This window comes from Hyaena hyaena, unplaced genomic scaffold (genome assembly GCF_003009895.1).
Source record: "Hyaena hyaena isolate Hyena2069 unplaced genomic scaffold, ASM300989v1 scaffold_399, whole genome shotgun sequence".
In the NCBI taxonomy this organism is placed as follows: domain Eukaryota; kingdom Metazoa; phylum Chordata; class Mammalia; order Carnivora; family Hyaenidae; genus Hyaena; species Hyaena hyaena.
In genome coordinates this window covers 1,446,595-1,474,326 of record NW_024081033.1, presented here as the reverse complement: position 1 = coordinate 1,474,326, position 27,732 = coordinate 1,446,595, and the positions used below count along the sequence as shown (strand labels likewise).

General features: G+C 42.3%; 1 protein-coding gene across 1 annotated transcript in view; it reads left to right on the top strand.

Annotated features, from left to right (window-relative positions):
• The window catches only part of PHLPP1 (PH domain and leucine rich repeat protein phosphatase 1), a 209,224-nt gene that overhangs the window by 109,432 nt on the left and 72,060 nt on the right, over positions 1 to 27,732 (top strand). Inside the window, exon 4 of the mRNA XM_039251897.1 lies at positions 19,242 to 19,408. Within this exon, the coding sequence (XP_039107828.1) occupies positions 19,242 to 19,408 (167 nt within the window). The remainder of the gene's footprint in view (positions 1 to 19,241; positions 19,409 to 27,732) is intronic.

Here is a 27,732-nt window from a genome sequence, read left to right as displayed (position 1 = left end):
GAGTCCTATGAAACAGCATACCTCTGTGTGTGTGTGTGTGTGTGTGTGTGTGTGAGAGAGAGAGAGAGAGAGAGAGAGACCTATGAAACAGCATACCTCTGTGTGTGTGTGTGTGTGTGTGTGTGTGTGTGTGAGAGAGAGAGAGACCTATGAAACAGCATACCTCTGTGTGTGTGTGTGTGTGTGTGTGAGAGAGAGAGAGAGAGAGAGAGAGAGAGAGAAAGAGAGATTGAAGTCAGAATGAATGCTGGTATTTCAGAAACTGTGTGTGAAGATGGTTTTACATCACATTTATAGAATCATGCGTAAAATGGGTGGATTGCAGTACCCTGTGCCTTGGTTTTGGGTGTGTTTGTGAAATGATGAAACCTCTCTTGGGTGTAGAAGCATTACATTGGAATTTGCTTTCATAGTTTTGAATTTATAATCCAGTTTGCTATCCAAGTTCAGTGTGACCCAGACTGCTGCATGATGTAATTATTTACCAAGTGAATGACTAGGGAAGAACTTTGTAAACAGTTAACAGAAAATTCGAGAATAATGTCTAGAAAGACTTTTTGAAATACCGGCTACATATGAATTGTCAAGTAAAAACTGTGTTCTCTGATGCTGCAATACACTTAAGAACATTAGTGTCCCTGCCTTTTAGAGAAGAAGCAATGGGCCGAATTTAGGTTGATAGGGACGTGGGAGAATCCCAGCCTGGCCGGCCAGTGGCGGTTCTAACTGTACAGAGCAGCAGCCTGCTAGGAAAATGGGAGGGAGGACCCTTCTCCTTTTGGCCTGCCTGTAGGATTTATGTGCTAAGCAATGAATATATCTGTCTCACAGTTTTAAAATTACTTTTGTGGTTGCAAATGTGAGGAGACAAATATTAAATAGTATTGTGCTTTTATATTTAAATGGTTACATGGGTTCAAAGCAGTAAGTCAATGGCCTACCACTCTGCTTCATTCAGAATAAAATACCAAACTGTGGTCAAAGTGCATTGAATGTCTTTCTGTATGGAGAGGCTGATTGATTTGTTTGTTTGTTTGTTTGTTTTTGAGAGAGAGAGCCTGTGTGCACCTGTGGGGGAGGGGCGGGGTGGGGACAGAGGACCCAGAGCAGGCTCTGTACTGACAGCAGTGAGCCAGATGTGGAGCTTGAACTCATGAGCTGTGAGATCATGACCTGAGCCACCCAGGCACCCCGAGATGTTGATTTTTTTTTAAACAAACTTTTTATTTTGGAATAATTCGCTATTTACCAAAAAGTATAAAGGTAGTACAGAGAGTTTCCATGTAGCCCCACCTAGTTTCCCAGAGATCTTACATTACCACGATAGAGTTGTCAAAACTAAGAAACCAACATTAACACGTTACTCTGAACTAAACTCCAGAATTTATTTGGATTTTACTAGCTTTTTCACTAGTGTCTTTTGTCCCAGGATTTAATCCAGCATACTGCATTTCATTTGATTGTCGTGTGTCCTTTGTCTCCTCTGGTCTGTGACAGTTTTTTAGTCTTCCTGTGGTTTTTATGACCTTGACAGTTTTGAAGAGTATTGATCAGGTATCTTCTATAATGCCCTATGTGGAGAAGTTTTGACCCTTTAAACCAAATGTAGTGTCATAGTCAGCTGCTTTACATTCTTTTTGGAACAAGTCAGAGATATAAATTCTTAAACATGGATGAGAACACGAATAAACATGTAAATTTTCAAGCTTACCAATGACAGATTGTTTTGATTAAAACAATAGTAACAAAAAGATTAATAGTCTTGTATATTAAACATCCACACAATTGATAAGTCACTGTTCTAAAGCTACCTAGCATTTATGAAGCACCTTCTGTATGTCAGGTATGTGTTTTATGCACTGGGATATAGCAAAGAACAAGTCTAATTCCTCTCTCTTGGTAGCACGTACGTTGGGGAAACATGATAAATAAGCAAACAGACAAGAAAGAAAACATCAAATAATCCCAGTGCTATAATACAAGTTATAATGACAAAGAATGATGGAGGAAGAATAATTTTGAGAGTGTGTGCATGTGAGCAGGAGAGGGGCAGAGAGGGAGGGAGGGAGGGAGAGAGAGAGAGAGAGAGAGAGAGAGAACGAACCCCAAGCAGGCTCCATGCTGTTAATGTAGAGCCCCCTGCTGGACTCAATCCCATGAACTGTGAATCATGACCTGAGCCGAAATCAGGAGTTGGACCCTTACTGACTGAGCCTCCCAGGCGCCCCTAAAGTATGCAGTTACTTGAAGACCTGGTGGGAGGAGAGAGTGTAACAGTCCTACGGCTGGAACGAGGGGCATGAAGTCAGGGAAGGCAGGGGTCTTATGTTACCAAACAGGGTAAGGAGTCTGGATTATACTATTGGCGTAATGGCAAGCCGTTTGAAAGAGTTCTTTCAGACAGTTACATGATCTGACATTGGCTGTTGTGTGGCGAACGGATTATGGAGGACGAGGAGAAGCAGGGGTGGGGTCTGACCGGCAGGAGGCTCTTGTGGTATTTTCCAGGCAAGAGGTGAGAGGAGAGATGTGGATAGGTGTGTCTTGGGATGTGAGTTGAGCAACAGGATTACTGATAATTACATATAAAGCATGAGGAAAATGTTGGAATAAAAAATTGCTTCCAGGTTCTTGATTTGAATTATTAGGTAAATTATAGCCTCAGTCAGAAACCATACCACTAATTAGACTCTTTATATTTGCACCTTTAAAACAATGGCAAAATACAAACTCTTTTAACTTCAAAGAGTTTGTAGAGAGACAGCAAAGAGATGAAATGTAAGAGGGTAGATGATGAAATGTCTCTTAAAAGAAGTGTAGAAATTGTTGATTTCTAACTGGCAGTTGTAAATGTCACGCATTTGACTCTTTGCTGTTGCTGGGGGGCTAAGATGCCATCCTCATAGGATAGTGTGTTTTAATGAGGTACTCGCTCTGATCATCCAGACCCTGGACAAGATACTCCTAGGAGAGGCAGGGATTGGGGGCGCATTGGGGCCCAGGAGAGCAGGATGGCGGCAGGGTGGAGTAGGACTGGTGTGAGTTTCCTCTTCCGCTGATTACTACCTTGCCATTAGAAAGTGTTTGATACATGATGTCCAAGCAGAAGATGATTCACAAGCATGTACGTAGACAAGACTCAGCTTACATGTCACACAGGTGTTGGTGAGTGCTTCCAGGAGGGACGAGGGGATTTTAGTTAATTACCTGTAGTTACTAGTACTAACAGGTAGTTAACTAGTAGTTAAGTGGTATTAACTAGAATGAATTTGAATTAGAACCCGAACCCCCTTTCCCTTTAGAAAGGCTCCAAATGTTCCCAGATGGTGTGGGAGTTAAGAATTTGGGTTTCAAACTAAGGTAGACTCGGCTTCCACCATTCACAGACTCTATCACTGTAAATTTCTAAATTTTAGGCTTTTTCATTTGATAAAGAGAATAGTAATAGTACTTACCTCCTAGGGCTTATGTCAGTTGTGCACATGATAGACTTATACTGATACATAGTAATTCTAACAGTATGTGTGTATTTTTGGGTGTATGAGAACGACTGACTAAATAATTTTATGGCCATCATTCCTGCTCTTACCGTAACTGATTGATTGGCCAGATAATCTTTTTTTTTTAAGTTTATTTGTTGATTTTTGTGAGACAGCAAGCAAGCAAACAGGGAAAGTTCAGAGAGAGAGAGAGAGGAGAGAGTGAAAGAATTCCAAGCAGGCCCCATGTTGTCAGCGCTGAGCACAGCATGAGGCTCGAACCTATGTACTGTGAGATCATGACCTGAGCTGAGATCAAGAGTTGGGCGCTTACCCGACAGAGCCACCCAGGTACGCCAGACAATCTTTTTATTTAAAAAAAACCTTTTTAAGTGTTTACTTTTGAGAGAGAAAGAGATGGAGTATGAGTAGGGAAGGAGCAGAGAGTGGGAGGCACAGAATCGGAAGCAGGCTCCAGGCTCAGAGCTGTCAGCCCAACCTGAGGCTCAAATTTACAAACTGCAAGATTATGACCTGAGCCAAAGTTGGACCCTTACCTGACTGAGCCACCCAGGTGACCTTCAGACAATCTTTTAAAAGTATTATTTGTTTTATGTATATTTTAATGAGCTGAAGACACACGTATGCTTGATTTATCTGCACAAAGGCCCTTCTGCTGTTCTTGACAACCACAGGAGTCTTTTGGGGTTAACATAATTAAGGATGACATTGGAGAGAAAGATTTCTTCCTGAAAAGTCAGGTGTCAGGGACAGAGAGCAGAAAGAACATCTTAGTAAATGCAGATTTTAGATATAGTGTCTTTCCTTTCTCTAGAAAAACCAGATACAAGTATTTAGAAGTTGTTAGGGTTAGTGAATGGAAGGGGAAGTGAGTTGTAAGCGGCTGGTTGAAGAGGTTAGATATTATAGAAGAAATCAGTGGGAGAACCCCTATTCATATATGAATCCCATATAAAACAGAGCCACACTCTTCTTTAAACTTTGTATACTGAGGATAATCCTGTGATGATATCTTTTTCTTTAATTCAGCATCCTGGGAGAGTAGGATGGGGCCTTTGGAAAAGGATGATGAGAAGATCGATCCATTGGGGAATATGTGCTTGTGGGGAATTTGGCATGGTCAAGGGTGACTCTCATAAGCCACTTCTACTTCCAGCTTCCCTTTCCACTGTGCCTCTGTTCTTCCTCATGTCTGGAGGTATTAGGAAGTTCTATAGCTTAGTCACATTCAGGGTTTCTATGGAGACTTTTTCTTTTCTTATTGAGAAACAAAACATTCACAGAATGGATTGTTTTTACATCCTGATGTTTAAATGAGATCCATTTTGATAAGAATATGAAAGAAAAACAAACCAAGAACAGAAAGGAATATGTAAGTTTCTGATTTCTTTTAATGTTTATTGATTTATTTTGAGAGAGAGAGAGAGAGAGACAGTGGAGGAGGGACAGAGAGAGGAAGAGAATCCCAAGTAGTCTCCATGCAGTCAGCACAGAGCCTGACGTGGGGCTCCATCCCCTGTACTGTGAGATCATGACCTGAGCCAAAATTACCCGAGCCACCCAGGGTCCCCCCATCTTAACCATTTCAAAGTGTACAGCTCAGTGGTAGTAAGTACATTCACTTGGTTGTGCAACCATCCCCACCATCCATTTCCAGAATTTTTCTCATCTTGCAGTATTGAAACTGTACCCATTAGGACCTGAGCCAAAATCAAGATCAGATGCTTAACTGACTGAGCCACCCACGCACCCTTGAATTTCTGATCTTTAATGTCCATCCTCACTTCTGGCTGAGTAGGAGGACAAAGAGAACCAATTCTAATGATTTTTAAATTAAAATGAATTAGATAGATAATTAATTTAAAAGGAAAATTTTTATTTCACTTTATGCTTCTGGGTTTTAACTAAAAGAGAAGTGTTCATCTTTGTTCTAATTTGTTTCATTTGATTTGGGGAACATTTATACAATATTATTAATTAGAAATGTTCTATCAAGATAGGCCCTTATATACTTAATATTTTTTAAATTTAATCTTAGCACTTAATACTGCTTGCAAAAATAATACCCAGGACAGTCCCTTTAGAGTTTTTACTTTGGGATGGGTGTTAGCAGCAGATACCGTGAAGAAAATAGCTCCTTTGGGAGGATGACAATATTGATTGTAAAGTCACCCCTAAAATATTAATGCACGGCATGTTTTAAAAATTCAGTAAGCATTCAATTTGTGTGCAGTGTAAAATAGGGCTCTGTTGGCTCAGTGCAAGTCCATGTACCCAGCACATTTTCAGAGTGATGGGAAGAAGTCTGAAGGGTGGTACTGAGGCAAGAACAGGAATTTGGAAGAGCTCCTGTCCAGTGTACGAGCATCATTATAGAAACGCTGACCTTGACGCCCCTCTTTGTGGCCCACTTTTTGGAGCACGTTAGTTTTAGATATGTTGCTTAATTCTGTGGATTCTTTTCAGAGTTAGTCCTTATACAAATCTACAGCCTAAGCATACTTAATTTTTAATTAAGCCTTAGTCACCTCTGCAACACTGTATTGATCCCCTTTGAAGTCTGTCTCTCCGTTTCAAGGAAGATTTGTAAAAAGGGGATTCAGATCACTGATTTGGTGTTGTTCATGAATGTGTTTTTAACTTTTTATTATGGAAAATGCCAAATATTTAGAAGTAGAGATAATAGTAACACCCACATACCTATGACCCAGAGTCTACAATTATCAACTGTGACCACGTGTTACATGTATTTGTTATATGGTCCATCGTTACAAATTCATACCCCATAAGGCCACAAGTGTCTCTCCTTGTCAGTGGCTGACATGCTAGCAGTTGTCAGTGACTATGACTATCACAATGCTTCTCTCTCCTTTCTTCCAGTATTAACCATAGTATTTTAGGTTTTTTTTTTTTTTATGTTTTATTTATTTCTGAGAAAGAGAGAGAGACGGCATGAGCAGGGGAGGGTCAGAGAGGGAGATATAGAATCTGAAGTAGCCTCCAGACTCTGAGCTGTCAGCACAGAGCCTGATGTGGGGCTCAAACCCACGAACCATGAGATCATGACCTGAGCCGAAGTTGGACCCTTAACTGACTGAGCCACCCAGGCGCCCCTTAACTGTAGTATTTTAATTGTAGGCCTCTTGTTTTTCATTTTTTTAAGTCACTGCGGTGAACCTTTGGTTGCCTTGATATGTTGGGTTCACTCTTGATATGCATAGTGTAGGCACCTCACGGCCACTTGTCATGCTGAGTTAAAGATCACCTGAAGCAATGAGTAAATATCGCCCTTTAAATAAAAATAAAGTGTGTGGTGAATCACAAATGAACTTTTGCTTTCACAGGCTTAAAAGGAGTGTTTTATTGTCCAGTTTCACCCAGAGAATACTTCACTAACTTTGTAAGTCAGATCACTCTAGTGTAATGGGATTAAGGTTTCCAGCATAGAGATTTGTGTCATTAGACATAGCTGCAAGGAGCCCTGTGAGATTACGTAGTCACCTTGTACATACCACCTGAAGTGTAGGTTAGAGGGTGTGCTGCTTTTTGTCAGCATGATTTGCCACCTGTCTTCTAGGGATGTAACTGTAGTTGCTTGCATTGGGATTATAATGGTAAGAGGCTTTGTTCTCAGTACCGGTCTGCTAAGGAGTCCAGGGCTTAACGGCCCTTTTTTGGAAACTCTCACTTCACATTTTATGCCCATATTTTAGATAGAGCATTTAGGGCCATTTGACCAAGAACAATTTAGTCGGTGTGTGGTAGAATCTTAAGAATTTTAGTGACATGGATTTTAGCTTCAACTATGCACCTCCCCACCCCCCAATCCCAAGGAGATTACTCCCATACAAACTCTGTAGTGAACAGATGAGAAAAGTTTGGAAATCCGGTATATGAGTTCTTTGGGAAGAGGAAGGCTTCAAGGAGGTAATGGGCAAATTGAGTTTTGAAGGGTAAATAGGAGTTCACCACAAAGACAAGGGAAGGGCATTAAAAAAATTTTTTTTAATGTTTATTTATCTTTGAGAGAGAGACAGAGAGAGAGAGAGACAGAGTATGAGCAGGGGAGGGGCAGAGAGAAAGGGAGACACAGAATCCGAAACAGGCTCCAGGCTCTGAGCTGTCAGCACAGATCGGGATGTGGGGCTCGAATTCACAAACCGTGAGATCATGACCTGAGCTGAAGTTGAATGCTCAACTGACTGAACCACTCAAGGGAAGGGCATTTAAAGGAAAGGGATAAATGGGGCGCCTGCATGGCTCGGTTGGCTGAACATCCAACTCTTGATTTTGGCTCCGGTCATGATCCCAGGATCATGGGATCAAGCTTGGTGTCAGGCTCCTCGAAGAGCATGGAACCAGCTTAGGTCTCGGTCTCTCTCTCTCTCTCGCTCTCTCTCTCTCTCTCTCCCCCCCCTCCTCTCCCCCACTCGAATGCTTGCTCTCTCTCCCCCTCTCCCCAAAATTAAAAAAAAAAAAAAAAAGAGGAGAGGTGGCAAGTATGTATAAAGGCACAACTGTTTAAGAGATGAAAATGTAGCCATATCTCAGGTGTCTGAGCAGTGTGAAAAAGGGAAAGAACTAGAAGCGAGATAAAGTAAAAAGTGCTGACCAGTCTACCTTGTTTCCTGCTAGTTCCATGTCATTTCCTGGGGAAATCTGATTATGAGTTACTAAATATTGTAACTAACTTTTTAACATAGTCATGGATTTGTTACGGAAAAGTTCACGTTATGGAATCTTTCTTTATTATGGTTATGAACAGTATGAAATTGGGGAACTTAGAAATTCTGCATTGAGTTTAAGCTAAAGATATAATATTTTTGGGTTACATTAAATTTTGTTTTTGTAATACATACTACTGTGATGAAGTTAGTAAAAATTATCTCTTTGCGGTTCTAATTACGCTTCACCTCATTTCCACATTGGTAATCCTGTCTACGTATTTTTTTTTTCCTGAGGCAACTATTGGTTCTGAAATCCTAGTTAATCTATTCCTAAAGAAGGGGTTTTTCCTTTGAGTTCTGAGTCATTTCAGCTTAAAGCCATTTAATTTTATTTTCTCCAAAGTTTTATAATCCGATTTTGTACAAGTCAAAAAATAACTAGTTTGCTTACCATATCATAACAACAAAAGAGGCATACTTTTGCCGCCGGCTTATACATTTAGCGGTTTAAACTGCTCCCACGTCCCCATCTTGCTTGCTCATGTCTTCTCACCCCCTCCGCTTCTTTCCTGGCACTCTGAGTTACCGCCCAGTTGTCACCTGCCCTGGGAGACACTGGCAGGGAGGGATGAGAGAATTCTACCCTTTCTTTATGCTGGGCACCACTCTTTTTCTAGGCTCAACTTCTAGGTCAGGACCTCAGCAAACGGAAGACACATGTTCCTCGTGTGGATTCTTACCTTTAATGAAACACACTCTAGGTTCCAAGTGAGATGCTAATAGCTGAGTTTTAGATTACAACATACTATTTTAAGATTGGGAAGGGCACTTGTAAGATAGTCACCAAGGAGGCAAATATTACTTGTTATCATTTTCTGGAATAATTAACTTAACAATTATTTGATATTTTCTTCGAAAGCGTTCTTTAGTTTTACCTTAAATTGTAGTCATCATGAAGTGCTCTTAGTTCAGAGACTTAGAATTAAGGTTAGAAAAGGACCTTATGGACTCCCAGACTTCCTTCCCTCCGAAACACCGTGTATAGTTTTTCAGATGCCTGTAGTGTCTGACCAGACAGTTCTTCCTTAGAAGTGAGCTGAAGTCTTTGTCCCTGTGGCTTCCACCCATTAATCCAGTTTTGCTGTTGGGTGCAACTCCAGATAATTCTGCTCTTTCATTTTTTAATAACCTCTGAGTAGTAAAGTTACTATGGTTTCTGTGCCCTCCTGTACCCCTTAGCAGTCTGTTTTCAGGACGAGCCTCTCTGATAAATGAGAAAAGTCCCTCTGTCACTTGGTTCTCAGGTCCCTTTTTTGGCTTCCTTTTGGATGTTGCCTGTTGACATATGTACTTACAGATACCAACTGTTGAGCACAGATTAAGTGATCTCTTCCTTGCTTCAGACGTTCTATCCAGCAGGAAGTAGCTATTCATCCTTGAGGCCAACACCAAAATAAAAAGAATTTTTGTTTTTCCTCCCAACTGGTTGGTATGTTTTGTTAATAAGATCATTTAGGGGTGCCTGGGCGGCTCAGTCAGTTAAGCGTCTGACTTCATCTCAGGTCATGATCTTACGGTTCGGGACTTTGAGCCCCGCGTCAGGCTCTGTGCTGCCAGCTCAGAGCCTGGAGCCTGCTTCAGCTTCTATGTCATCTTCTCTCCCTCTGCCCCTCCCCCATTCATGTTCACACACGCATACTCTCTCTGAAAAATAAATGTTAATTTTTTTTTTTTAAAAAGATCACTTAACCTACTGAATTGAGGTGGTAGTGACCACAATAATGCAAATAGTAATAACAGCTAACGTTTTGGTAACTTTTTCTGTGTGCCAAGCACTCTTCTAAATGCTGTATAGTAGCCTGTGGGGTCAATACTCATTACGCCTCTAGGGTGCCGTGGGCTGTACAATGAAAGGTAGTAAGTCTTGAGGAGATACTGTCACACCCCCATTTTGCAGATGAGGGAACCGAGCTATAATGTATCCACTGCTTTGTGTAGGAAGTTCTGGTCCCATGTTCTTTTTTCTTTAATTGTACTGCCAATGTTTTACAGTGACCTGAGGGGACAAAACAAATCAAGACTCAAATGACAACTGAAGTTTACTGAAAATGTCAAAGGGAAGTACTTCACATAACACAGTGTCAGCAGAATCCAGACAGCTCAGTGGTCGAATAAAAGGTGGTTTGTCCAGCAAGTATGTTGAATGACGTGTACCGCTAGGGATGCGAGCATGGCCTCTGTGCACTGATCGTTGATCTTCTTAAAGGGTGATCAAGAGGTATTTAAGAAATCTTGATTTAGATGCTTTCTGAATCATCCAAGGCAGATTAGATTGATTTATTGTTGAGGAGGCTACTTGTTTAATTCTTCAGAAACCTGTCAGGTATTGCTATACTAGGAACTTTAGGAACTTACCATCTATGATCAACCACATCTCTCTATCTGGTCATGTTTATATTATGGAGTTAAGTTATTTTAATCTGAGCATTTAGAAAATACTCAAGAGTTTAGTTTCCATTATATGTTTGCCTATTCTGGACTATCCCAATATTTGTATTGAGTTTCTTACAGCTACTCTGAAGAGTTAGATTCTTCTACCCACTGGTCTGATTTATAATTTCACAAAGTAAGGAATAGTGGAGTAATTAGAAAAATGTCATTGACCTCTTTGTGTTAAATGTCCCGGGCCTTGTATGTTAGCCTTGGAACTTAAAATACAAAACAAGCAGCTTATTTCTAATAGGAGAATCATTTAAGTACACATTTACATGACTTCTTTTATCAGAAAGTTAGAATTTAAGTGTTTTTGTGGTTGGCTCTCTTTTCCCCGTGGTCAGGGAGATGCCACTTTCTCAGGTGGCCACTTTCTAAAGGGACTGTTTACACCTAGTTTGCCAATAAAGAAATGAGGAAGGAACTCTGAGTTCAGATTTGATCTCCACCCAAGCCCAGCCCTGTTTTTCTGTTGTTGCTCAGAAACACAATGGTGTGTGTGTGGAAGGGAGATAACTGCCGAGGGACACGGAGCCATCCTGGGAGGCTGGCCGGGTGTCTCCTCGGGGTCTCTCAGGGTCCCTTCGGCTCCCAGCAGGGTGACACCAGGTCTGCATTTGCAGCGCAGGCCCTGCAGTGAGCTCCCTGGACAGATGCCGTGGTCCCGTCTGCTCGTGGTGCTGAAGTGCAAGGCTCTGCCCTTGTGCCTGGAAGGCCCATCCGTTTGTCAGGGGAGGGGAGTGTGAGTGTTGGGGTCGCGGCGGGAGCTCTGAGGTTTGTGTTTTCCGCTCGGTGTGCTCTCAGCACACCATCATGCACACCTCCTTTCCCTCCGGTCGTGTGGGCATCTGCGTCTCAGGAGACCAAGCTTTTGAAGACATAGAGGGCGTCCCTCCAGGACCAGGTGTGGGGCCTGCTTCGTACAGGCAGCTGACAACCATATGAGGGCTCGCTCGTCTCCATCTCCCCGGTGCCTCTGGCTACGAGCAGTCGGGATATGAGGCAGAGCTCTTCTTCTGAATTTCTTAGTATTCTTTTTTTCTGTATTGATATAGCCTGCCGCTTTAACAGTGCTTTAACAAAATTGGCACCATGGCATGCTCCTGTTAGTGTGTGTTAATTAGTCATTATTTATTATTGTTAGATTTTATTGTACAAAAGTTTCCTTCATCTGTTAAGCACATTTTATAAAATGGTAGTGTCAGTACAGGATGAAGTAAAGAGATGTTGTTGTGTAAAGATGGGTCAATTTAAGGCATTTAAAGAAAAAAATTTGTTTTGAGAGAGAGAGAGACCGTGCAAGCGGGGGAGAGTCAGAGAGAGAGGGAGACACAGAATCCGAAGAGAGGCTCCAGGCTCTGAGCTAGCTGTCAGCACAAGAGCCCGACACGGGGCTCGAACCCATGAACCATGAGATCATGACCCGAGCTGGAGTCGGACGCTTAACCGACTGGTTAAGACAGGTGCCCCTAGAATTTTTTTTAAAGAAATAATGAATCTCATGTTGTAGAGCAGTGATAGTTTGAATTTTATTAATGTTGGAAGCTTTGGTTTGATAAAAAGTGTTTTTAAAACTATTGATGAGGATGAAGTTAGAAATAAGTTGCTAGAATGCTTAGCCAATAATGACTAATAAACACTTGTCTAAATTTATCTTCTCCTCCCTCATGTCTTCCCAAAGCATTTTTTAGGCAGTGAGGATTAAAACTAGGTCAGTTAAGAGGTTAAGAATTTTTTATGGAAGTATCGTAAACTCCCCAGAGACTATTCCTGTAGCCAGGGTGTGGTGGTGTGGTGTCCCAGCCACTGAAGGCCTCGCTGGAGCAATTAATGACTTGTTATGCGGGTGTATAGCAGTCTTTGACTTCACACCCACAGAATTACTTACGCTATTTCAGCCACTTTGACCAAGGCTTTTAGGGTCATTTTGCTTCATTTTGAGCATGTTTGCCACATAATAAGGATAAATACTACTTCACTAAAGTATAGTGGTAACAGCAATAAGAAGTCCCATGATGGTGTTTCTGAACTTTCCCTTGCTAATAACAGATGATCGCCCATTACATGAACATTAAGAATAATGGGAATAATGCAGACGACAGTCCTGTTGCAAGGGAAGATGATTACTGCACAAGCGTAGTGAGGAACGGTTAGGAGAGGAGAGAGAGGTTGGTTTAGAAACATAACTCAGCTAGATTCAGAGCAGAGACCATTTTTGACAGGAGTGTCCTAAAGACTTGCCAAGAAACAACTGAGGAAGGTGTTGAGCTGAGTAGCATGTTAGAAATATCTGGAAGGCCAGTAGATATTCTGAAAAGTTTGCTGTACACATTACCATTCTTATGTTTGCCCTGTGGTGTTCTCTGGGGGGAATAGTTTGAGGACCAAATGAACTTTTTTTTCTTCCCCACACATGTTTACAACTAATAGGGAAAAGAAGACAACCTGAGAAGGTGGTTGATTTCATGTTCACTTTAATGTGCCTTCCACAGTGTGTAGGTTCATGGCGGGGGTGGGGGGGATCCCATTTAATTCACCCTTTTTTTAAACATTTTATTTTCTTTTACTAAGTATATTTATTTATTTTGAGTGAGAGAGAATGCACATGGGTGTGCACATAAGCGAGGGAAGGGCAGAGAGAGAGCAGGCTTCTCATTTGTCAGCATGGAGCCTGATATGGGGCTCAAAGCCATGAACCATGAGATCATGACCTACGCCGAAACGAAGAGCCAGGCGCTTACCCAGCTGAGCCACCTGGGTGCCCCTCTAACTCTGTCATCCCTAAAAAAAAATTTGTTGTTAATTCAGACTAGCACTGTTTTCCCTATCCACAGTTACACTGAACTGAACTTCTAAAACTTGACAACTTGAATCCCTTCATGTGTGGTTCATGGGGTGGTCAGTGAGCTGCACAACTAGTGTAATGTTCTGCGTCTGCCTACGTGAGGCCCACCTGCGTAACTGCTCACGGCGGCCAGAACAGTTGACTGTGCTGTAGTGCTTTCTTACAAGTTCGTACCATGTTGTAGCTGCGGACGTTGGTCAAGGGATACTAGGTCTACAGAGCTCCTCCTGACTTTTTTAAAATGAGAAAAGTGTTATTTATCGCAGCTCGTTAAATTTGTCAGGGCAGGTATTATTTATTCCACTTCATTGATGAGGGAACGGAAAGACAGACGAAGTGACTTACCCAGAGCCACGTGGCTGGGAAGTGGCAGAATTGTTATGCCCTGAATAGTGTTAAGACTGTGACTTGTCTCCTGTGTGTCACATTCCTTGAGTCTCAACTCTGTCTTCACTGTTCTGAGGTCAGGAGGTGTAATGGAAGTGCAGTAGCTTTTGCCAAAAGGATTCTATATTCTAATCGTGAGCTCCCTTGAGGTCCCTTTCTGTAACAAAGCTTTGAGGCGATTTCTGCTTGTGCCTGTTGTTTTCACTCTCTTTCCAAATTTCTATAACCCTTTAAACTTTTCCTGTAACCTTTTAAAATACAACTAGGTGTTCGCCAGGTGGCTTCACCGCTGCCCGGCTGGACAAGCTGTGTAGGTAGGAGTGGGCAGAGCCCGTGGTGTCAAGGAATGGTGCCCCCCTGTCCCGGAGCTTCACCCCTTCCCTGAAATCTGTGGTCAGCAGATGGTCACTGCTTCCCTCCAGAAGGACTGTCTTCTGCCACTGCCCTTCCTGAGGCTTAAGCTTCTCCTAGGGATGACATCTGATCCTCTGTGGTCAAAGGGGTTCTGTTATTATTTTATCAGGAGACTTACAGGTACAGGCCCCCATTCAGACTCGGCTCCTGCTACTGCTTTAACCGTGTGACCATGGGCACACTCTGTGCCTCAGTTTTACCTTCATCTTTGAAATGAGGATAAACCATTACTGTACTGAGTTGTTGTAAAGATTACGTATAATGTCTGCAGCAGCTAGTAGAGGGTCTCTCACAGCTGAAGCACCCCCCAAATGTTAGCTGTTAGTATTGTTATTGCTACTTTAAAAAAAGAGTAAGGGCACCCGGGTGGCTCAGTCAGTTAAGGGTCCAACTTCAGCTCAGGTCATGATCTCATGGTTTGTGAGTTCAAGCCCCGTGTCGGGCTCTGTGCTGACAGCTCAGAGCCTGGAGCCTGCTTCGGATTCTGTGTCTCCCTCTCTCTCTGCCCCTCCCCTGCTCATGCTCTGTCAGTCTCTCTGTCTGTCTCTCTGCCTCTCTCTCTGCCTCTCTCAAAAAAAAAAAATTTTTTTTAAAAAGAATAATAAAAGGCTACTTGCCCCGAGGTGTATCCAGGTGGCTTTCTGATTTATTTTTATTACTTATTTAGGTTTTTCTTGTGAAGGATCTTAGTTTTAATAGGTGCTGTGTATGTGGGTCACAGCGTCTTTAGGTCCAGCTGGTAGCTTTTCCATCTGGGGTTCAAGCAGAACCGCTTCGTGGCATGGTCCTTATGTGCCCAGGCTGCTCGGGGGTGGAAGCACTGATGTCCCCCCACTTTGTTGCAGGGACCGGGAAGAGGTGCAACTCGTGCTAGCTCTTAGGGTCCCCTCGGCAGCTCCCTGCCCTGCTGCGATCATTTCTGTCCCTGCCGCAGCCACCCCCCGCTCTGCCACGGCTCCCACAGGCTGCTTGTGCTGGAGGCAGCCTTGTTAATGTGGTTCCTTCCCCCTTGTTTACAGCAGCAACAGCTTGTGGTCCAGAATGAGGAAAGGACTCAAATCCCACTTGACATTTAATCATTATCTTTAGTTGCCCAGAGAGTATTTAGTGTGATGCTTCAGTCGAAATAGAAGTTTTCTTCTTCAAAGTAGTCTCCATGTGAAAGAGTACACGGGGTGGGTCACATGTGAGCTGGCGACGAAGGAGGGGTTGTAAAGTAGTTCAAGGACTATTCTTCTGGCACATACTTCTCTGAGGTCTCACCAAGTGCTCAGCATGGGTGTATCAGTGAACAAAATAGTCAAGAGTCCCTGCCCTCGGGGAGACAGAGACTTTTCAGAACTTTCCACGCCTCCCATTTTTCCCACATTAAAAGGCAGAGTGGGTACAGTGCCCTAAAAGTCCCTGAAGGATTTGGTGCCCACGCCCATTCCCCCTACCTTTCTGATCTTGTTACAGGCCATTGTCCCCTTACCTTACCAGTCTCCATGCTGTTCCTCGAACATGCCAGGCACAGCCTTTTCTAGTTTCCAGGGCCTTTCCGCTTGCTGCTTCCTCTGCCTGGAGCATTCTTTTAGACAAATCGTTTCAGCTACCTTCCTCATGTCCATCATATCTAAATGTAACCTTTTCAGTGAGGCCCACCCTGACCAACCTATTTAAATATAACCTACCCCCTTCCCAACAATCCTGGCCCCATTTTCCTTGCTCTATTTTCTATAGTATTTTCCAGTTTTTAACATAGAATTTACTTACAGATTCTAAGTAAAAAGAAGGCAGGGATCTTCATTTTGTTTACTGAAGGCATACCGCGTGCTTACCTGGGTCAGTTAATTGGCACATAGTAGGTATTCAGTAAACATGATGAATGAATAAAAATGAAAAGTACTCTGGAAAAAATTATGAAAGGTGTATTAGTTTCCAAATTAACCATATCTTGGTGGCTTTAAAACAACAGGAATTTGTGCAGTTCTAGAGGCAAGAAACCCAAAAGCAAGATGTTGGCGGGACCCTCCTCATTTTGAAGGCTCTAGGGGAGAATCCATTCCTCCCTCTTCCAGCTTCTGGTGGCTCCAAGCATTCTTTAGCTCGTGGCCCATGCTACTGCGCCTCTGCCCCCATAGTCACATTGACATCTTCTGTCTGAAAACTCCCTCCACCTCTCTCTCTCTCACAGGGATACATATAACCACACTTAGGGCCCATCCGCATAATCCAGGAGAAGCACCTCCTGTCAAGATCCTTAATCACAGCTTTCCTCATACAGGGTAATAGTCACTCTTGCTGTATAAGATAATATTTACAGATTCCAGGGATTAGGATGGGGAAATCTGTGTTTCGCTCTGCCTCAGATCCTTCCTGGGGCCACCATTCAGCCCATCGCAGTAGGTTAAGGAGACCCTTTGGTCACAAGCTGACTTGTGGTCCCTGGCATACCAGCCAGTGGAACACTGGATGCAAGGAAAACCGGAAGACTGCTCTCATCTGTTTTTCTTCTTTCTTACTGAAACGTTAATTGAAGTTACGTTTTGTTTTCATGTTTCACATTAAACACACACACACATGCACAGAGAAGAGCAAAAAGGATAATATTACAGTTTCCATGTACTTGTCTTCCCCAGCTGTTAACATATTTCCATAGTTCCTTCATATCTTCCGTTGTCCCTCTTATAAGGAAATAATCATTTCAGATGACTCCAGATCTCCTGTCTTCCCATTCTTATGTCCTTTTTCCTCCCTACCCACATAGAAGCATTTGGTATCAGTAATTTGGGACGTGACCAGTGTATGGTTTATGTGGTTAAAAGTTACCCGTGTAACTGTTCGTACCTAGTATATGGAGGGGTATGTGTTTGTGTTTTCTCTCTCTCTCCTGGCTGCAGAGTATACACATCCCAGAGAAGGCCTCTGGTTAGCCTACCTTGGGTCACGTGCCAGTCAGTAGTAGCTGTTGCCTCAGTCCGTGGGCTCAGGTGCTGGGGTACTCTGATTGCTCGTGCCTGGCGTGCATGCCTACTACCCCTGCAACCGGGGACGGCGTGCTTCGTTTGCAGCTCTGTCAGGGTCTCCCATGTTGGAAGGATTGCTGCAAGAGGAAGTGGGGAAAGGATGTGGGGCAGACAGAAACAGAGTTCCACTCGAGTTTCAGGTTTGAGCTTGGACATTAGGTCCTCAGAGAAGCCTTCCCTGACTTCTTAGATCATGCTGTGTCCCTTGCACGTACAGTTACTGTAGCCATTATGTGGTGCCTTCATTTCCCCTCCTCCTCTAGAGCTGTGGCCCTGCAGGGCCGAGACTGCGTCTGCCTCGTTCCCTGTCGTACTGCCAGAGATGTAAGGTCTGGCGTGCCTTTGCATGCTCAACACATATGGACCTTAGGTCCTGTGAGCAGGTTATGTGGTGCGTTTGCACCTGCCTTTCAGGGCCATTACATGCCCCAGGGCTCTTGTTACGTCTTTTGGTATATATGGGTGAGTGGCCCTGATTGGGATTTTCTTTTTTGGGTGTGTAGAAAACAATTTCTTCACTTTTTTATTTATAGTGAAAATACAAGGAAAGATATAATTGCTAAAATGCGAACTCAGACTTCCTCTCTCAGGTCTTTGAGTTGAGCCCTGCCAAGCCTTTCCCACCCCTGTCTCCCCTTAGCTCTCCTATGTGCACCGCAATTTCTTTCTAACCTCAAATGGGCCGTCAGCAGAATGGGTTTTATGCACATTCACTTCTGAGTACCTTTTTAGCATCAGGAGAACTTGGATTTCGGTAGATAGAGGATGTCAATCATTCTGTTTGGGAGGAGGAGTAATAATGGTGACCATGTGGCAGCCGCCACTTGCTGAATGCTGTTTCTGGGCCGACGTGTAGATGCAGGTGTGGTCCTGGTGTCTGTTACACAGATGAGAAAACTGGAGTTTGGGGGGCTCGCTGATCTGTTCACATCCTCTCAGCCGGGAGCTGGGAGTCCCAGTCCTGAGGACCCCACCCTGCCGCCTTCTGTAACTGGGAGACACAAGGCTGGAGTTTGGTAATAGAAAGGGACCTTTGACTGATCACAGATAAGGAGTGGAGTTTCTGCCGTAAAGCTTTGGTGAACATGAAGAGCATGAGGGAGAATCAGCCCAGATCTTAGAATAATACTCCCGTGGCCTCTGTGAGGAGAGAAGGAGCCAAGGTATGTGTAAGTGGGGCTGCAGCCACATGCCCAGGTGTAAAGTGGCACCACGTGACCTGGATTTTGGAGAAAGCCTTTGAGAAATACAGGTCATCCAGCGCTTTTTCTGTCTCCTGCATGCTGGCTGCTCTGCAGCCTGGGACCCTGGCCACGGCAGGGGTCATTTAGCCAGGGAGACTTGCATGGAGCAAAGCACAGGGAATTTTATGAGCATCTCACTGAAGCTCTGTGGGAGAGACAACCAGAGAAGTTGAGAGCAAGCACACAGTGGAATCCAATCAGACCCTACCGTTGTCACTAAAGATGTGTGTACAAGGACATTGACTTTGCTTTTCTTCATTTGTGCTGTTTTAATTCAGTCTGTGCAAGGGCTTTGATAGGTTTCATCTGGATCTTAGTGTCCATCTCCTAACCCTGTGTTTACTCTGAAGGCTTATGGTGAATGCGTTCAGGAGCTTAACCCCTACAGTTGGAGGAGATGACTGACGTCACTGAACCCGATAGGATAGTCTGTGCTCTTTGTAACCTGTCTTCTGCACTAGGTTACCGTGAGTACCTTCCAGGCAGGGACGCGGTTTTCTGCATTTAGTATGGGACTCCATTCTGTATGAAGTAAATACTCTACTGGCTTCTATTTGGGCTACATGTGCCCCTTGCACAGTAGGCCTGTGTTCCCTAGGGGGTTATCGTATTTCTGTCCATAGAGGGCATCTGTAGGATGAATGGATGGCGTTAAAATCGGGCTGGGTTTTGTGTGTCTGCAGGTGGCTTCGCAGCGCATTAGCTCAGTGGACCTCTCCTGCTGTAGCCTGGAGCACCTGCCCGCCAACCTCTTCTACAGCCAAGACCTCACGCACCTCAACTTGAAACAAAACTTCCTAAGGCAAAACCCCTGCCTGCCCAGTGCCAGGGGCCTCAGTGAACTGCAAAGGTAAGCATAGCAAAATGGGTAGGTAATTAGAAGAGGAGACGGTGTCAGCCTCTTGCTGCTTCTGGAATATTTGGACTTCAACCAAAGTGGGTAAACTTTCTCTTTTAGAGGGTGGGGTGATAGGACTTTATTAAGTGAGGACATTGTCAATTTCATTCTGAAAACTTTTTCAAGGTCCCTGCCTTTGAAACAAGTGATTTATGATATTCATTAACTGGATAGATCTGTGTAAGAAGAATGTTTCTCTGGAAAACACTTCTGTTTCTTAACCTTTCTGTGGCAAGTTTGTTATTTGGTGTCTTCCAAACTGCAGAGGTTTGATCAGATTAAATTATTTCTTTTGAAATATATATAAAGGTGAGGGTTTTTTGTTTGTTTGTTTTTTTCTGTGAGAAGACATTTTCCTAGCAGTTTAAGAACTAAGGTTTATATCCACTAACACCATGCCCTCTGGGTGATTGGTGTGTGGCTTTTGAGAGTCAAATGTTAAGGTGCCTGGGTGGCTCAGTCTGTTAAGTGTGACTTTGGCTCAGGTCATGATCTCACAGTCCATGAGTTCAAACCCTGCATTGGGCTCTGTGCTGACAGCTCAGAGCCCGGAGCCTGCTTCGTATTCTGTGTTTTCATCTCTCTCTGCCCCTCCCCTGTTAACGCTCTCTCTCTCTCTCTCAAAAATGAATTTAAAAATTTTTAATAAAAAAAAGTAAAATATTAAATAAAAAGGGTCTGCTCCCTTATAACTGGAGAGAAGGGATTTGATTTGAGTGTACCTAAAACAGGTTTAAGAATTTCCTGTATTCATTTCTTTTTTAGAGCAGTGATCATTCTTGATTCTCTGGTAAATTAAGCCTCTGAGACTTATATATTTATTGAAGATAAATGAGACTATAACTGCAGAAGAATGTAACTTTAAATAATGAATTTTTCATTTTTTCTAAATGAATGCTAATGATCCGATGGTAACTTACCACTGTGATTATGTGTTTGTGGTTTTTAACACCCAGAAAGATTAACATAGTAAGTATTTATTATAAAGCTTGTGCAGGTATGTAGTTGAAAAGAGAAGAGTATTATAATTATCTTTTCAGATTATTGTGAATAGTCTTCTTTGATACTATACCAGAACTTGACAAGTGGTCATTTCTTAAATGTTGGTTCCAGTATGGAACCCAAAAACCTTGTTGTTGAACTTTAAAAATTTCTTTTCTATTAGGTTCTGTTGATCTTTTCTTGCACTTTGAATGGATCCTTGCCCAGATTGCATTTTACTGTATTAGTTATTGGTCTTTGGGAAAATACTGGGTCATTAGATAATGCAGAATTCCAAACGTTAACACATTTTATTGTGCAATTTCAAGACATCACAGTTGTTAATATCACCACTGATCTCATCAGAAAAATCTTTAAGTATTAGGAAGCTGTCAAGTTCACAGCAGAAACAAATCTTCCAAAATTTTGATTTGTAATTTGGAAGCTTGACGACTATCCTTGGCAACAACTACTGTCAGTTGTTTCTCCTGAAATGACCTTCCCACTTGAGTGTTGTAGAGAAAATGTCTGCCAAACACCCACATCTGGATAGCGGGTTGGTCAGTTGTCCTTCCACATAAAAGAGGTATTCCTGGAGTTATTAACTCATTTGGCTCACGGCTCAAATAATCATGCATGTGTTTTCTTTGAGATAGGCATCCTACTGTAGTACACAGCAGAGATGCCTTTTATGTGCTTCCTGTTTTATCACGCAGAAAATAAAGGAGATGTGTACTCACAGGTCAAGATGCAGTGCAAATAACTTTCTGTTACATCATAAAGGACATTTTTTTAATGTTTATTTTCACGAGAGAACACAGGTAGGGGAGGGGCAGAGACAGTGAGAGAGACACAGAATCTGAGGGAGACACAGAATCTGAGGGAGACACAGATTCTGGAACGGTGAGATCATGACCTGAGCCAAGGTCGGACGCGTAACTGACTGGGCCACTGAGGCAACGCTCATGAAGGGCATTTTTAAGTAAAAATAGCATTACAGACTATTTGTTTTGAATGGAAGTATAGTTGACATCTATTTGTTTCGGGTGTACCACGTCGTGGTCTGACCACTGGATTCATTACAAAACTACATGCGTTACTATAAACGTCACCACAAGTTACCCGCTGTCACTATTCCATCTGTACACTATTACAGGGTTATTGACTGTATGCCCTGTGCTGTATACAGATTAGTTTAAAGAGTATGTTTGCTGTGACTGCCAGGCAGAGCAGAATACAGTGACACGTGGCAGGCGGGTGCTGCACTGAACTGGTCATTTAGGCACAACCAGGGTGTTGTGCTCAAGGACCTCCTCCTCATCGTTCCCTGGAGCTGATGGACACGAGAAGAGGAAACCACAGTGGGTTTTTATATGCCCTATGTATTGATAATAATGCTTTTACTGACACTACTATAATAAACTTACTATGTTTTTTTTTTTTTTGCCAAAGTGTCAACTACATCATGATTCAGTCTGTTTTTGAGGTTCGAAATGATTTTGAAATATTTTTGTGTACTTCATAACACTGTAGGCTTCTGAACTTCCATTCCAGAGCATCAAGAACTCCTAAGACACCAACAAAGAGGCGGTAGAATTCATTCAAACCATTGCTTTCATCTTAGAGATGAGTGGATGGGATGTTACCTGACGAATTCAGATTAATGGTTACGTGCTGTGAGGCAGTTAGTTAGGAGGATAGGATTAGGGAATGGTCTGAAGACGGTTTCAGCTATACTCATAGTGTTTATTTCTTTAAAAAAAAAATTAGATGGGGGGCGAGGGAAAGGGGAAAATGGGTGATGGGCACTGAGGAGGGCACTTGTTGGGATGAGCACTGGGTGTTGTATGTAAGCGATGAATATTGGGAATCTACCCCCAAAACCAAGAACACACTTTACACACCATAAAGTGCAAAAGATTTATACGATGTGAAGAAAAACCAGAGTTACACACCGTATGTTAGCCAATTTGACAATAAATTATATTAAAAAATCAATAAAATAGAATAAAAAGGAGAGGCAATTATGACAAAAATGTTAATATTTGGAAAAGCTGAATAGTGGATACTTGAATGATCATTATCATCTTCCATATTATTCTATTTGCGTGTTTTATAATAATTCCAAAATTAAAACCTAAACACAAAATCAAAGTGCTTCTAATTCCACGGGGGGATGTGACACTCCCAAGGAGCCAGCATTTGGGGACTAAACCCAGAAATATGCAGGTGAACAGATATTTGGGGCGTTGCCCTGCCTGTTAATTAGTTCCTTCCGAGTTTCCCGATTGGCCCTCTGTCTCTGTTGATTCTACATCTATACGTTTCTTTTCTACGCTTGCTTCTCCTGTGCTCCCCATCTCTCAGCACACAGCCTCCCCCCCAGTGCCAGAGGAAGCACTCCTCCCCTGTCACCGGGACAAGGCGGCCATTTTCCTGCTGCCGGCCATGCTCTCCAGCTCTCTTGCCTGCTGTTTCATACATTCCTTGGTTTTGTTTCATAGTTTAAAAATTTAAACTTTTTTTTCCATCAAATATCCTATGTAGATTTTTTAAAGATTGTAATAAACTTATACTAAGAAACTTTGACTTATAGAGAATTCTTATAAGACTCACGTAACAAGAAATTGGTGCCTGGGACTCCAGCCCGTGCTTATACCCCAGTCCTGCTCCCCAGGCGACTGCCTCTGAGTCTTTTGGCTCTTTTTGCTATTTTCCTCCATCTTCTGGAATACTCTGTATATACTGCTATTTTAGCATTTTTTGTTACGGGGCACTATATGCTGACTTCTTACTATGGAAGGTGAAGATGTAACCCTTTTTCATTGCCATGCCCTATGTACAAACTGCTGCTTCACCCATGAACAGGTATCAGCTTTGATTGTCCTTATTGTGAGCCTGGAGCTGGGGCCCACAGCGGAGCCCTCAAACGCTGGGGCTCTGCCTGCTTTCTTGTGCTGCCCGGAGAGTAGCCTCTCACTGGTGTGCTTTCCTGTTTCTCTGGCCTTCCTAAGTTTTCTGACAGCACTCTAGCATTCCTCTTGACACCTTTTTCTTGGGCACTTCTGTTCTCCTAGAGTCAGGGTGGGGACTGGCCCGGTGGGCCCGATGCACAGCTGTTGTCTGGGGTGACCTCCTGGCACTGAGCTGGTAGCTCTGTCCGTGTCTCCCCTGTGTTGCACCCGTAGTTTTCTGACATCTAGTAACTTGAAGAAAGACGTGGTCTCCTCCCTCTTTTTAATGGAATATCTTCCTGAGAAAGGAGACGTGGGAGACCAGTTCATTCGACACTCTGCAGATCTGAAAATGTTTTCTCTCCCACTTGAGTTGGCTTCTTCTTGAGTTGGCGGGCTTCTACGTAGGTAAACAAGTGTCCCTAGAATTTTGAAGCCAGGGCACCATTATTTTCTAGCCTCTACCGGTGCTATTAAAAAGTGATATGCTATTCTGATTCCTCTCTTTGTATGTCACGTGACCTTTTTTCTGTCTTTTTTGTTTGTTTTAAGTAACTTCCAAAAGATTTTAGGATATTCCTTTTATGGCACTCTATTAATTTCAGGCATTATGACAAACACTTGATCTGCAAAAAGGTAAAGGTATGCCTTTCAGTTCTGGAAAACTTTCTCATTATGTTTTTTTGATAATCTTCTCCACTGCCTTGGTTTTCTCTTTTCTTTCTATGAATTCCTGTTCAGACTTCCTTGTTTGTCTTCTGATTTTCCTTCGCCTTTGTCTTACAGCCCAATTTCTTGGTGAGTGTTCTCTGCTACATCTCAACTCCTCTGAATTTCTGCTGTGTTTAGTTTTTAAGAGCTCTTGTTCGTTTTTTCATTTGTGTGCGTTTAATAGCATTGTCTCCTTTTTTTCCCCCATGGGTGCATTTCTTCCATTTCTGAGGACATGAAGTTTATTTATTTACATATTTATTTCCTTCTTGCGCTGCCTTGATGTGTTTTTCTCCTGTTTGCGTAGGTGTCTGACTTCTGTGTTAGAAATGTAGTTACATGGTGATCCTTTGCTCTCTGTTCCTATTTGATGGTGAGTCACTGAAACGTGAATTGGGTACCATGACATATGGGCAGGGTTTCACTGCCACACAGCTTCCCAGCTGTGGCTCTCAGGGGTGAGCCTGTAGTTTGACTGGGGGACTTCCAAAGACAACATCTGTGGCTCTTTTCCCGAGGGCACGTCAGCTTTAGTTGAGAGGAATCCTTTGGTCTTCTCCGTGGGCAGTGAGTGCCAAGATGCACGAAGCAGAGTGGGGAAGAGAGCTGGAATCACAGGCTTTAGTGTGTGGATTTTTAATTGATTCCTGTTTTCATAACAGTGTTTTCTACTAGGCCTGAGGTCTTTGAGCCAAAGACTCTCTGGTTCAGTTTCTTCTAGGGAATAAACTATCTTCTGCCGGAAACAGGGAGAGAATCTGGGGTCTAACTCCTCCTTATATAACCATATGCAGTTTTGTTGTAGAAGTAGAACAAAACCATGGAGAAGGTCCAAGTATGAGTGTACACTTCAGTGTGTTTTCACAAAGTGAGCTGCTGTTGTGTTGCCCTTTGGAAAACAAATGGGCTTTAAATTTATTTTTTCCCACCACACACTACTCTGAAATGTTTGTCCCCCCACCCCCATTGTCAAGAAATATTTTATTGCAGAGTTCTCAAAGTAACAAATTTGTAAGTACAGTATACACAGGCACACACAAACACACATGTACTTTGTGCTAGGAATTGAAATCATATATTTTTAAAACTTCTGTTTATTCTCCAGGAAGCATTAATACAGCTATTCTATGTCAATACAGTTAATATGGCCGATTTGAGATATGCTGAGTATTTAGTTGCTTATTTTTTATTTGTGTGTTTAGGAAATTTGTGCTAATTTCTAGTGCATGTTTCACAACAGATATGTTAGAGAGGTCTCAGAGGGGAACTTACTGCGTTTTTATCTAAATCTCAAGGAATGAATTTTTAGATCCTCAGAATTAGGGCAGATATCCAGGGAGTTACTTAAGTACAATGCATTAATAACAGGTCAGAGTTCTGTCACTTTTTCTCTTACCCACATGTCCCCTTAATTTTTCTTCCTGTTGGAAATTTCTTGCCTGAATAAAAATGAGCTATTTTCATAGAACATGTATGTTGGTATTTGCAGCAGTATTCTAAATCTGGGAAGATGGCATGCTGATGTACACACATAGGCCAGCAGTTTCAGAGGGAAAACATTGTTCTTGGAACTACCACTGTTTGTTTTTCCTTTGTTGGCATTGGAACTCTTCAAGTTCGTTTTCAAAATACAGAGGAGAGGCAAAATCAGACTAATTTTTGGTAGTTTAATGGCTTCTTTCCTGATTATATATGTTACTATTAACTATAGTGCATCTTTTACCTCTACTTTGTTATTAGATAGTACTTCACATACATTAACTAGATCCCCACTTTGATGACCCAGATGGTGTTAGTACCAAGATTATTATTATTTGCAGTGGATATTTCTTTAAAATACAACATAATAATTTTCTTTGTAAAGTCAATGAAGAGGACAACTCTTTTGCTGGTTATCTTTTTGAGAAAGTGAATAAATGAACCTAAGAGATGGGGGAGGGGCAGAGAAAGAGGAGACAGAGAACCCCAAGCAGGCTCCCTGCTGACAGCACAGAGCCTGATGCAGGGCTCGAACTCACAAACCTGGAGGTCATGACTTGAGGTCAAAGTCAAGAGTCAGACATTTAACCAACTGAGCCACTGAGACGCCCCAAATTTAGTCCTTTTAAAATGGTCATTTATTAAAATTTCATGGGTAGTAATCACTGAAGAATCTAGAGTTTGTAAAGGATGATAGATCAGAGAGTTCCTTTATCCTGATATCCAGTGCAGTGTTTACAAAGAGCCGTGTAGAGAGCAAACTCTGAAGCAAAGTTTGATAGTAATAACTTGTATATGCATGTTTCTGTAGCTTCATCCATGGTGTTTGGAAAGTCTGCCATTTCATTTGACTTAAGTGTCTTCAACTTAGATAATTTTAATTTACTAATTTCTTCTGCCTACCACTTTTAAAGATAAGCCTGTGTTTTAGTAAGTATTTGACATATTGATGGTAATTAAAACACACACTTCAACTGCTTAATTCTATATGTTGGAAATTAGACAAATTATAAAATAATTACTCATATACATACAAATTGATTATAATGTTTCAGTTGTGTTGATAGCTGGTGGTTATCTATCACTTCCATTCATTAATAAGGGAAGTAAATCTGAGTTCCAGCTCTTGCTATTTGTAGATGAAAATTTGTATAGAGAAACAAAGTTATTAGCACAGCTAGAGGGCCAGCAAGTTCTAGGAATGGAGTTGGTTTTTTTTATAAGCGGATTACTGACTTTAATTTCAGTGGAAGTTGGTGTTTCAAAATGCTTGGTAAACCATGTACGGCTGCAAATTTTTTTAAGATCTTATTTTTAAGTAATCTCTACACCCAGTGTGTGCTCTACCAACTGAGCCAGCCAGGTGCCCACGTCTGCAAAATTATTAATATACTCTTTACCATATGTGATCCTGAAATAGGCAAACAAACAAACAAAACCTCTCAGATTTACCACCATCGACTTTTTTTTTTAAACACTCTTCTTTGGATACTGAACTTTGTTGCTGTTTTGTTACTGTGCTCGATTTCACAATATTTTATGCAATAGTTAAAAGAGCCTACTCTCATGAAGATGTAATACGTAGAAATAGCAATATTGCTTCAACTTTTAGACGTTTGTTGTTGCGTTTCATTTTTGCCTGAGTGACTTTCAGTGTAGATGCTTTAAGAGCTGACTTCAGCCTGTCACCTTTTTGACTGCTTTCTGTATTTATCTTGTTTGCTTCGAATTCCTAGAGAGCAGGGATCTGTTCTTCCTCAGAAGGAGGACCTTTGCCAGGTGGGCCATTAAATACATACTTAGTAAACCAATGAATACGTGAGCGAATGGTGGCGGGAATTATCTTTATTTATTTAACTCTGTGTTAAGAATACACCACTTCTGGGGCGCCTGGGTGGCTTAGTCGGTTAAGCGTCCGACTTTCGCTTAGGTCATGATCTCGCAGTTTGTGGGTTTGAGCCCCACGTCGGGCTCTGTGCTGACTGCCAGCTCAGAGCCTGGAGCCAGTTTCAGTCTGTGTCTCCCTCTCTCTCTGACCCTCCCCTGCTCACGCTGTCTCTCTCTCTCTCTCTCCCCTAGAAATAAATTAAAAAACACAACAAACAAATAAAAAAGAAAAAAAAAAAAAAGAAGACACGTCATTTTGTGCAT